The following is a 13,327-nucleotide window of genomic DNA, read 5'->3' on the forward strand; positions in this document are numbered from 1 at the left end:
TTGACGTCTTTTTAAAAAATTATCAAGTAAGTCACATCAAATATGCATCAATTATATGTATGTATATAGAATATAATATCATTTACATTACAATATTACAATTTTTGGTGTATTTATGTAAAATATGTAGTTAGTTAACTTTCTGTTACTATCTTGAAATCAACCAATTTATTATTGTACTTCCTTATGAGAGAGCCACCCATCATAGGTGACGTTATATTGCCCTAGACAGATAAAATAGAATGTGGACGGGCGACGGAAGAAGTGCGCGCGGGAGGAGGCAGGTCGGGAAACCACGCACGCGCACTGACGAGAGAGTTCACACGCGCGGCGAAACCGCGGTGCGCCTCCACGAGTAAGACCACCGCCCCCGCGCCCCGCCCCTCATACCTCCTTACTCGTGCCGCTCAACCTTCAACGAATCGAATGCGCGCCGCTTTTGTCGTATTTTAAGTAAGTAACATCTGACGCCACAGGTTAATTTTTTAAAATAAAATATTTTTAACAATTCATTATTTAAACAAATTTTATGGGACATGTATTAATATTAAATACATAGAAAACTCAGGAAATATACGGGCTGATCACACAAATAAATGCTCTTACCGGGATTTGAACCCAAGAGTCCCAAGACCGGATCACTATCACTATAATACTAGATACTCGCCAGTGGAGGCCATGACAATAACAATTACATATACCTACTCTCTAGTTTGTTTTTCACATAATATTAGTTATCTACAAAAGAATCGGAAGTCAAAGATTCAGTTTGTTATACTTAATTATGTTTTTTTTTGTACAATCTTGCTGGCTTGGTGTTGCTTTGTATAAAATGTATTCCCGGTAAAAGTCAAATATAAATAATTCACCAAGAACAAAACTAATAATAGTAAATTAGTGCAGTACCTACAAATATGCCGCAGAGATAGAGCCAGTAAAGTGATAACACTTAACAGACTGCCAATTTATTCCCTTAATACTTTACACTGTGACATTTGATACGCACACACAAGGTAACAGTTACACACACATAAGCAGCCCCGACCTATCTGCACACTTAACTTTAGAGGAGAGCAAGAGAATCACTTGATGCGCTCGCCTGTTCGTGGCTTTCCTTGCGCTTGCCTTTGGCTCGCATTCGGCCGTGGACCGCCGATCGCGCAGCGCTTGTGTAACTCGGCTCGGTGTCGTGCGCAACCTACATCAACATTGACGCCATTGAACCACTTTGCAAAAAGATCAACGGAAATGATAGGTAAGCTTACCGCTATTTGTGCTCTAAATGTATTTATTCATCACTAAAAGCACTGTTAAATTTGAATCTATACCTAATAGGGGTTTACTATAAAAATGCCATAAAACTTATCAATGTCAATTTTAACTTGAAATGTATTCAATATTATTATTATAAGATAATTCAACCATCTGGGATCATACAACAAACACAACAACATAATACATATAAAACTTGAAATTAAATTATGTACTTAGATGATATTTACAGTTAACCTTATAAACACCCCAAATATATTTATTTTATACTAACCAATAAATGTTATTAAAAAAAAGTGTTAAATAGCCTTTATAAAAATAAAAACAAATAATTTTGGATATAAATTGTACATCAATAATAATTATTTATGTAAGTACATACATAATTATAAATGTGCATTTTCAGAAAAAAAGTGTACTTACCCAATTAGCGTGAGTAGTTAAGAAAAGTTAATCGCTGTCACTTTTGTGAGGACAATAAAATTAAGGATGAAGTATTTATGTGAATCAACTTTTTGCCTTTTTTACATTGTAATAATCGCTTGTACCTAATTTATGAAATGAACACCATAAGTTTTTATTGAAATTTAATGCTTAAATATCGTCACAACACTGATAATAATTAACTTTTCTTAACAACTCACGCTAATTGGGTACACTATTTTTTGAAAACTGCCAAATACGTACACAAATTATTATTTTTTATCGGGTTTAGAAGCAGACTCAAAAAGCCCAAATATAAAACCTAATGAACTTGAGTCATTTATTCATGTTGCGGTGGGGTAGGGCACGCGGTGGGAGCGGGGCAACGCGGGGTCGCCGGCCCAGGCACGTGGAGACGCAACCGCGGTTTCGACGCGACGAAACCGCGGTGCGGGCCTCCACGTGCTATCAGAGGACATTCACTCCGTTATTTCTTTGCGCCCCGCGGCCCGCTCGTTCCCCTTACTGGCCTTACTGTGTGCATCGTGCATCCTGATCGGTGCATGCCACACGTAACACAGTACGGTTTGTGAACGCTTGTGGTCTGGATACGTCCTGTCTAATACGCGTGTTATATTTATTACCTTTAACTTATTCGTAATGGAATATTGTTCAACGACTCAGCTGCAAATTTTTCGTTCTACAGGTGAGGAAGAACGCTTACACCAATGCGGAGAATGCGGACTGATGCTTTCCACGCGAAGCGCGCTAACTGCTCACGCGCGTTCGCACCGGGCAGCTGCTGATGCACATCGTTGCGACGTTTGCCAGAAAACTTTCGCCGTGCCAGCACGTCTACAACGCCATTATCGGACTCACACCGGCGAACGGCCTTTCGAATGCGAATACTGCCACAAGATGTTTAGTGTTAAGGAAAACTTGCAAGTACATCGACGTATACATACCAAGGAGCGACCCTACCGCTGTGGCGTGTGCGGTGCGGCTTTTGAACACTCCGGAAAACTTCACCGCCACGCTCGTATTCACACTGGTGAGAGACCCCACGCGTGTCCGCATTGCCACAAAACTTTTATACAGTCTGGGCAACTTGTTATACATTTACGAACGCACACCGGAGAAAAACCATATCGTTGCCCGGCCCCGGGCTGCGGGAAGGGTTTCACTTGCTCGAAACAATTAAAGGTACATTCACGTACGCATACTGGAGAACGTCCATACACTTGTGACATTTGCCTGCGTGATTTTGGATACAATCACGTCCTAAAACTTCATCGTTTCCAGCACTATGGAGAAAGGTGTTACCGTTGTACAGTTTGTGATGGAACCTTCAACACAAAAAAACAAATGGAAGCCCACATTTACAAGGAACACGGAGCGGAAACACCTAGAGCTTCATCACAACAGTCTCCCCCACCTCTAGCGGTTAATGGAAACATGATGTGTGAAATAGTTGAAGCTGCGCTGCAGCAGCTACCACCCACACCACCGAGCTCCCCTCCTTCGCCTCAGTGTCCAGTGGTGCCTGTTCCTGTGCCAACAATGCCAGCCTCCCCAGTCATGCCAACATCCTCTCCTACGCCACCTTCTCCACCTCCAACTGGTTCACACTGTTCACTTCCTCATTCTTCGCTTCCTCCTCGAAAGCGGAAGCTTATTCTTCAACCTGAGGAAACAACCCCAGCGGTTCGTCATACGTCAGTAATCCAATTTGCCCCTGCAACTGGTGATGTTTCGTAGCATCTTAATGATAATGTGCTGTCCTAATGAACATTTGAAAATGTTTTCTAGCTATAAGTTATTAACTGTAAGGCTGTATTAGAATCTGCGCAAAACTAGTACTATTGTGGTGCAAGTTGTTAGAAGTTATTATCTAATATGATAAAGAAAAGGTGAAATTATCATTTACTAATGTATGATCTCTGATTATAAAAATGTGGTTAAGACACATTTTGAAAATCATCTCAATGTAAATGTGCTTTTTATATCATGATATTTATGATAAATGTACAAATAAAGCAGCAGGCATTCTAATTAACCTAAAAAACTTTATTGAAGGATATGACGAGTGATTTGTAGTTTACCTCGTCTCTCTTGTATCAATCTAAATTTAGTATGCTTTTCAATCTAGCCTTAAGCTGCATCTTATTACGATGGCCAACTTAGGTATATACTTTAGAATGCTCCGGAGTGCGTGTGTCTCGCTTTTATGCTTAGGGTAATTGTGAACGTATTAATGAATTAAGACGGGTTTTCCCCAAATTAATATATTTTATCTTCAATTTCTTTGTTAAATTTTAGTAAAAGTGCCTTGTTCTATATTTTAGGAGAATTTGATAATGCGTTTATTGATTTGTGGTATTTTTACCTTTTTGTATAACTTGCAGCTGGAATAAATTCTTAACACCTTAGGCATACATTTTTAGTAAATTATTGGTATTTGATTCAAATTGTTGTGACAATTTAATATATTGCATTTAATACCCGTCATAAAAATTATATGTAGGTATATGTACCTACTGTATTTTTAAGATTTTGTATTTATCTACTACGTGTTATTATATTACATGATTAGTATGCAATTGTTTTATTTTATTATTCACATCTCGGCTTCACGTCTTATTTTGATTTTATTACAACATATCGCCTTAAACGTCTCTAATTCCTAAAAAAAAGAATTAGGTAGTCACAAAAAGGCGAAAAGTTCAATCATGTTCATGTACAACACAAACCTTATCCACACGGGTAAAATAAGTTCAATAGTCATCTTTATAAATTACACAAATACATACTTTACAGTAAAGATGAGCCATTGAAATAAACACGAAAGGCTTTTGACCATAAGTATACTAAGCATAATTGTGAATATCGCCAACTATCGGTACATCGGCTAACTAAATTACGCGACCTGTGTGTATGTTGGTTTTTTGGAATATTTTTTTATTACGTGAACCTATTTCTCAGAAGGACAAGACCTATTTCAACAACTTTTTGTTTTATTTGAAAGAAATTGTTTTTAATGTAATGTCATAAAATTTTCAAGAATAATAAACCCGCAAAGGACGTTAAATTGCAAATAAAATTAATACATGTTTTTGATAATTAAAAAATACTTATCAAGATAGAGGTGGGGTTATATGTTTCCTATAGTATTTATGATAATATTGATAACGTTAATGTTATGTAAAAATTTGATTATTTTTTGTTGGTAAATTTCGGAGATAAGGGGGTGTAAGGTTTTTTTTCCCACATTTTCCTTCAAAAATCATTTATTTCCACTATGAAAAAAAATTATTTTGGAATGTTCAATTAAAGCTCTTTCAAATGAGACCCCATTGGACCTAATAGTAAGTAGACTTTGAATTTTTACCCCCTCTTTATATTGGGCATTATCTATACTTAATAAAAAAGAAAAAAACTAAATAACACTTTCAATGTATCTAGGTTAGCGTTGTTCATAACAATTTCAAATTGATAGCTCAAGTTCTCGAGATATTTGGCAATGAGATAGACAGACGAATGGATAGAGTCGCACCATAAGGTTATTTCTGTACCTTTTTGGTACGAAACCTTAAAAACAATAAGGCAATAAATTAAAATAAGGCATTTTATTTTTAAACCAAGTCTCGACTGAAAGTCTAAAAGAGCCGGCGCCTTATTGAAGTGCAGAAATATTTCCTTAGAGGCGCGCTGTCTTCTGTCTGTAACACAGACCTACCAAACGCTTCGCTTAAATACAGATGAAATGTGCGAAAGTGAAGCCATAAAAACTTTTTGAGAGAAATTAACGTTTGGGTAAAATTATAATTTAAATTAGAATTTATTTCTCCAAACGAATATTACAGTTCACTTACATACAGAAATACAAGCAATCATAATATAAATTATTTACATAGTGCACGAATAGCAAAATATATATTCTAAAACAAAACAACTTATTTATTTCTGTAAGAAAAATGTGGATACCTACATACTGTGTGAATTGGGTACTTGACACATGTTGAATATTACTTATAACAAAATTTAGTTAAATGGTTAGAAAATGAGCCATCCATTATAAAAAAGTGGAATTTAAAAAAATATATTGAGATTATAAAAAAATACAAGGCTCCGAAGTCTCAAACAATTTTTTTTGTCTTTCTAAAATAGAAAAGAAAATGGTACCATTTGATTCCTTACATTTTATTGAAAAATTAATTGTATGACAACTATACAGATAAACGCAATATTTCAGGGTCAAAATGGCAATTTCCTTGATCTTCCATACATTTAGGACAGACTTATATGATGTGACGTCACATCACCTTATCATTTTGTTAGAGGCGTTTCAATCGTCGACTGCGAGCATCAGACTTTAACTCTCATTTCTGACCTTTGTGTTGCTTAAATGCCATGAGTCCTATATAGACATTTGATCCTCAGGAAAATCAAGATCGTTTGACATTATTTACAAAAAACAGTCAAGTAGCCAATTGGCAACTGGTAAGACTAGCGTAACGTGACCGAGACATTGATAAAGAGAGCGCGCCAGAGATACGCGTTTATACTGGTTAGTCTGAGCGGTCAACACGTTCGCCGAGCTCGCCCAGCAGTTGGCGATAAGAGTCCTACAACAAGCATGGAATAGGGTTGTTTCCAATTTTTAGAAACGCTCGTATTACGTTCTATATTAACTAAAAGTTGCCCTAAAATTCACCTTTTATACTAAAAACGGCTTTAAATATGTTAAATTAACAAAATATATTTTGACAGATGCTTTCGCGCCCAAAACGCTCTTTGAAAATTGTGTGACGTCACAGTTTACGGTTTGACACATAACTACATACGCACGTAGAAGATACGACCTGTCAACTGACATTTGTCATTTGTTGTCTATCGCCTAACTGTCAACAGTGTCAATCCGAGAGTTGTGACGTCATCAGAATGTTCAATGACGTTTCGAGTTTGGTCACGTGACGTGTGCCAAAAGATATTTTAAATTCAATATTTACAAAAATATGGTTATTACAGGTCCCCTAAAAGTAGTTTAACATGTTCTTATAATCCAAAAGAATCTATTGGGATACAATTCTGCTCTAAGATTTGTAGATGGAAACAACCCTATTCTGGAATTATGGTTAAAATTTAAATATATACCTAACTTGACATGAAATAGGATCTAGATGTAAGTGCAAACAAATGGTTGTAAAAATATAAATAATAAGTGTGACATAATAAATAAAATTAAGACTAGCTATGGGATTATAAAAATAAATGCATGCATAATAAGTACCAAATAAGTAGATTCACGAATAACGATTGAGATAATTTTATTGTAAATTAAAATATGTATGACATTGCAATGCCCTGCCAAAGAGCATATAATCACTACCCTGCCAATCGGATACTCCACCGAACACTGTCTATGACCGTAATAAGATTCATATACTAGCCGTGTCTTATCCAACCTCGACATTGGCAGAATCATCAACACCTTGATGGAGCCATAACACGAAAAATTGATTGATCATGGTAACCATAATAAGGGCGTATTACACTATCCTATAGTTGTCGTTTTCGAATTTACGTTTTAAGGTATAGTAATAATACTAATAATATACCCATCTTAATGATGGTTAAGTCAACCTACACGCGGCAACAAATCGAAAACAAATTGTCATGTCTATAGAGCCCTTAAGGTTTAAATAATTTGGTAGAAATTGATAAACACTGTACAGCAACACTTTCATTGTTTTTCCACAGATAACATATGGCGCATTTACATTCGCGTACGAGTGGCGAGCCTAGCCATGAAACGCGTATGTAAACGGTGGGCTCGAGGCTTGACTCGTCACTTGCCGGCAGTGTTGTCACATCTACCAAATTTTCGGTAGATCTACCTATTTTGCCTGCGTTCTACCTATCTACCTCCCTCAGCCTGAAATCTACCTATTTTTCAAAATGGTACAATTATAAGCATTTCTCAATACATGTGACGGAACATTACTTAATTTCTACCGAATTTCGATTCGATTTAATGAAAGCTTGCCAAAGAAACAGATTATACAAGCAGGTTTATTACCTACAAACAATGGAAATCCTAACTAATGTTTCAATTTCTTTAATAAACACGTTACTAACGTCACTATATTAAAAACTTATAAATAATGCAAAACATTTTATACACATTTTTAATCATACAAATGTACTTCTATTGAGTGGTAGATCTACCTATTTTTCATTTTAAACTCCACCCATTTCTACCTATTTTTGCACCCTGTTCTACCATTTCGCCAAAATTGTATGTGACAACACTGCTTGCCGGACTACTTGCGTCCGGAGCGAAGTCAAAGTGTCTCGCGGGAGTGCTTGCTGTTTACATTCGCGTCCAGGTTTTTGGATAAATCTTATACCGTGCCGCTAGTGTTTAAAATTGACGAGTCGCAAGTCCAGCCACGGGACAAGAGTGTATACATTAGCTCGAGGAGCTTACGAGTTGTGGCCGAGACACGAGACGAGCCACGAGCCGCGAATGTAAATCCGGGGATAGAGACGTCATGATAATCCATACTATTAGTAAGATCAACTAGATGTGCTATACGCGTGCGCCCGTAAGAGACAGAACATACGCAATGCACCAAATGAAAAACACGTTTTAACATTCCTGACAACATAACAAAAACAACCCACGTAATTTGGTCGAGTTATTAGTTGCCCACCATCAACCCACCATAAGCCATACTAAAATTTACGGTGGTCTTCAACATTTGAACTGCTGTACTCACGTCTTTAAGGGCATTCCATTGGCTAACTCGATAATTCGTCTAGTACTTAAACAGAACGCAGCCAAAAAGAAAGTTATTTTATAAATCTTGGTAACAAAATTATAAAAAATAAATAAAGAGAGGTCTTGACAAACGACGTCTATGCAACCTTCTTAATGTTGTATTCATGCCTTAAAAATATATCCATTTGTAGTGTCATTTTTTCGTATTTCATGTTATATTGTATGTCTATGTATTTCATTTATTATTTGTCTCTGGTAACATATTTTGACGTCCGTCATTCCGTCACTGGCGCGGTGCCGCCATATTTGTTTGTAGCTAACTGTCACTTTTTACCGCTTAGAGCTGGCTTGTTGTGTTTTCAAGCTCTGAAATCGAAATATTGTGAAACAATCAGTTATCCAAAATGGTGTGTAATAGTGTCATACATTTATAAGTATTGTACAGTTTAATTTCACATAGTTATTTTTAACTATTATTTTATGATGGTAACTTTGGACGCCGGTTCTCCCGGTTCGATTAGCTGGTAATTTGTTAATAAAGATTGTTAATAATCATGCATTATTTTCAGACTATCGGAAAGAATAATAAGATGCAGCAGCATATCAACTATAGAGTTCGAGTTATACTTCAAGACTCTCGAACATTTATTGGAACATTCAAGGCCTTTGACAAACATATGAATCTTATATTAGGAGACTGCGAAGAATTTAGAAAAATCAAGTCCAAAACTAAAGCCGCTGACAGAGAGGAGAAGAGGACTTTAGGATTCGTATTACTTCGTGGTGAAAATATTGTTTCGCTGACAATCGAAGGACCACCTCCTCCTGAAGAAGGCTTACCTCGCGTTCCGCTGCCCGGCGCTATGGGCGGCCCTGGTGGTGGCCGTGCGGCTGGTCGTGGCGCAGGCCCTGGTGGCGCTCCGCCAGGACTCCAGGGACCAGCGCGTGGAGTCGGGGGGCCCTCGCATCAACACATGGCTCCAGGAGGCCGTGGACAACTGTCAGCACCTCCTCAGATGCGTGGTGGCCCCATGATGGGAGGTCCACCTCCAGGCATGATGGGGGCTCCGCCTGGCATGGGTCGTGGGGGTCCAGGAGGCAGAGGCCCTCCAATGAGAGGCAGATATTAGTGAGTGCAGTGATTTGTGATTACTAGCTTTATGCTAGACTAAGGTAATTATGTTAACAAACATTGGAGTGTGTTTTTATAACTGCTCTTTATCCCATTTAGAGTTCCGTGAAGTATTATCTCATGAGACTACAAGCTTGGTAAGGATACTGGTACTGGATACAAAAATGAATGTAATGAGTAACCAAATTTTAACTGTACTTTATAAGTAATAAATAATTAAACCTTATTTCTTGTTCATTAATTAAAATCATATAATGTTGGTACTGATCAAAAAGTATTTTGTAAAATAAATCCCATCAAAAACATTTGCATGTAAAATGTAGCCAAGACAAGACCATAAGGCTTTTGTCAAAAAGTTATCAAATCTATAGTAGAGCCAAGCTTCTAACTCTACAAGCGTGAACTTCACAAACTACTCCTTAGTCAACATATATGGCTTTGCCGTTTTGCTACTGTCACAGGCGTAAGGTGAAAAATTTATTCATTATTTTTTATTTTGTCTACAATACTTCTTGTAGTTAACGAAACGGCAAAGGCAAATATTTTGACTAAGGAGTAGAGTTTGTGAAGCTAGGTTTTGTAGAGGTAGAGGCTTAGCTCTACTTTAGATCTGATAATTTTTTGACAAAATGCATGCCTTATGGTCTCATCTTGGCTACATTTTACATGAAAATGTTTTTGATGGGATTTCACTTCTTTTTGTATGTTGCTGATGACAATCTTCCATCCCCTAATTGAAAGGGGCAGGGGGTATTTGCTATTAAAAATCCTGAAATACGTATCATTGTATAAAAGATACCCCCCTTTTATACAATCTGCTTTTTTTACCGATTCCCCAAACAAACTTCAACCCCCTAACGCCCTTTTCATCCTTATGGGGTGATTTTTGGGGTTGAAAACTATTCTAAATCCTTCCCCATAACAAAAACTATCTACATACCAAATTTCAACTAAATCAGTTCAGCGGCTATTTATTCATTCACTATACAAAATTCCACCCTCCTTTTCACCCCTTAGTGGCAAAAAATTACAAGATTTTGATTTTTTTTTGTTATTTGAGTACAAATACAGGATAGTACTTCCTAGGACTTCAGGAAGTACCCTAAGAGTTTTGATGATCATCAGTGAGTGAGTGAGTTGGTGATGAAATTGGGTTTTTTTTTAATATGAATAAAATCTAAAGTATAAGAGCTATGCAATATAAATTTTAGAATCCAGTCGTTTTGATACCGACCCATTTTTAATGCTTAATAAGTTAACTATTGAATTATGTTTCTCTGGTATAATCCAAGAGCTTCGAGAAAAGGTAGGTAGTGCCCTTGCGCTTCGCTTTGCTCGTCTTGGCGAGGGCACTACCGTACCCCCAGATCATACATTTTGTCTTAAGTATTTGATTTGGGGATCAATGATCCATGTACCACTTTGATAGAGAGAGAGTAAAATCCCTTTGCATACCACACATAATTTTTTTGTTTTTCGTTTTTTTTTCTTTTTGCGTTTGTTTATTATTATTTCAGGGTTCCCAAAGAGGGAACGAAAATTTGATTATTTTTGTATTAAATAATCAGACTTCCGTTCCCCTTTTTAATAACCCCAAATTGATAATAAAAAAAACACTAAACAAAAAATTTCATCCTATTTTTTTATTATTATTATTTCATTGCAAGTTTGAGAGAAGCACTATACAAATCTCGGCGAGAAACGGGGTTGCCGATGCCGGCCGCCCCTTTATGTTCATTTGAAATTCGAACGTTGAGGTCACTGGTTGAAGTGATCATTTGTTAGTACAATGAAAACGGAACTTATTCAAAACACCGCGGCGAATTTTAGTAGGGGTTTTATATAATTAACTCAAAAAACGCAGAAGATACTCTGGGTACAGTCAGCGTCAAATACTTTGTAGCAACCAAAGTAGCCAAATAGTTCGGTACACCATATATCTAGTATGGTGTACCGAACTATTTGGCCACTTTGACTGCTATAAAGTATTTGACGCTGACTGTACATCCCTATTTACAAGCCAGACTCGTAAATGGATCTTTTGCAAGTTGTAAGAGATTTTGAAGATTTAAGGCAAAAAAATGGAATGTCACAGCCACTTTTTTCCGAAACTATAAGAACTATACTGTTGAAACTTGGCAAGTAGATGTATTCTGTGAATCGCATTAAGATTTTCACACAAAAATAGAAAAAAAACCAGTCAATTTTGGGGGTTCCCCATACTTAAAACTGAAACTCAACATTTTTTTTTCGTCAAATCCATACGTGTAGGGTATCTGGGTCGGTAAATATATTTACCACCTCCTCCCATTTTCTTGCTTTTTGCACACGATCACTGTACATACGCTTCACATTTCATGTTACAAATTGCTGGACGGCTTTTAATTTCAGAAATAAACTTATCTATATCGAGACCCATTCCGATCACGTCCTATTTGCACGAAAATCCGGACGGAATTGCGGAGTTCCGTGTGGCATACCCCGCGTCCCGCATCGCATCGCCGTCCGAAGGAACCCATCGCACGGAGACGCGGAGCCACTGCTGTGTGCGGGTTATTCCCATTAGTTACCACCAAGTTGTTACCAGTGGTAACTACTGGGAATATTTTTCCCACCTTTTACCACTGGTAACTACTGGGAAAAAAAAATCCCAGTAGTTACCACCAAAATTTGGCTAGCATTCAATACTAATAAAAACAGTATAAATATGGAGTTCCTTAATCAATAATTAATTAAACGTCGAATTAAAAGTGATAAAAAAAACGGTCTGACTGTTTTGTTCGTTCGTAATGTTCGTATAATTGGGTATTTGACGCATGTTGAATATTATAACAAAAGTTAGTTAAATGGATAGAAAATGAGCCATTCATTATAATAAAAGTGGAATTTAAAAAATTAAATTGAGAATTTAAAAAAATACAAGGCTCCGAAGTATATTTTATTTTTATTTTTTGATCTTTCAAAGTCCTATATAGACATTTGATCCTCAGGAAAATCAAGATCGTTTGACATTATTTCCAAAAAACTGTCAAGTAGCCAATTGTGACGTTATTTATTGAATCGAACTTTATTGTCGATGGCGCTTACGCCATTATCAACGATGCTCCTATATAAATACAACGCTGCGCTACGCAGTGCGGCGTAAGCGCCCTTGACAAAAGATCCAGGTTTCATATATAACGTCACAATTAATTCAATTTACAATTAATAAGATAAATACTCTCATACTCTCGCGTTTGATGGGAAAAAGAAAAAAAAAACATGTAATCTAATAATTAATATAATGTAATAATTCCAAATAAAACAAAATAAAATATTTTATTTATTTTTATTTAAAACAAAATAAGAAAAATCTGCCTATTATATCTAAAGGCAGGTCATGAGGTCAGACTACATCCCTAAAACTGCAGACTGGTCTAGATAAAAAGAGGAAACAATTTTTAGGGTTTCCAAAATAGAGCCCTTATTACATACAGCCACAGGCAAGCAGCCTCGTGAGGAAATTGTTACATGAAACAGCTTGGTTGGTGGACCCGCCCTTATTGATAAAAACTGTCCTTCCTTTGTAGGGCTAAGATGATCTGCTCTTTATCATTTATCACCATGCCTGTCACGTTCTAACAAGTATGTAAGTGCGAAAGTGACGGGCATAGTGACAAGTGATAAAAATGGAACCATGCTGCCACCATTCAAAGTCCGTGGTTGTCTCTTTGTAC

The 13,327-nt window shown here is 36.7% G+C and overlaps 2 protein-coding genes across 2 annotated transcripts; both read left to right on the forward strand.

The window, feature by feature from the left end:
- Positions 1 to 1,104: 1,104 nt before the first annotated feature.
- On the forward strand, positions 1,105 to 4,290 carry LOC133533247 (Krueppel homolog 1-like). Its single transcript, XM_061872200.1, has 2 exons — positions 1,105 to 1,255; positions 2,402 to 4,290. Exons 1-2 carry the CDS (start codon positions 1,249 to 1,251, stop codon positions 3,451 to 3,453), a joined length of 1,059 nt encoding a protein of 352 aa, XP_061728184.1. The 5' UTR covers positions 1,105 to 1,248; the 3' UTR covers positions 3,454 to 4,290.
- Positions 4,291 to 8,734: 4,444 nt separating this feature from the next.
- Positions 8,735 to 9,837, forward strand: LOC133533258 (small nuclear ribonucleoprotein-associated protein B-like). Its single transcript, XM_061872214.1, has 2 exons — positions 8,735 to 8,886; positions 9,049 to 9,837. Exons 1-2 carry the CDS (start codon positions 8,884 to 8,886, stop codon positions 9,607 to 9,609), a joined length of 564 nt encoding a protein of 187 aa, XP_061728198.1. The 5' UTR covers positions 8,735 to 8,883; the 3' UTR covers positions 9,610 to 9,837.
- Positions 9,838 to 13,327: the final 3,490 nt, after the last annotated feature.

The sequence above is a fragment of the Cydia pomonella genome, unplaced genomic scaffold, assembly GCF_033807575.1.
Source record: "Cydia pomonella isolate Wapato2018A unplaced genomic scaffold, ilCydPomo1 PGA_scaffold_143, whole genome shotgun sequence".
NCBI lineage: Eukaryota > Metazoa > Arthropoda > Insecta > Lepidoptera > Tortricidae > Cydia > Cydia pomonella.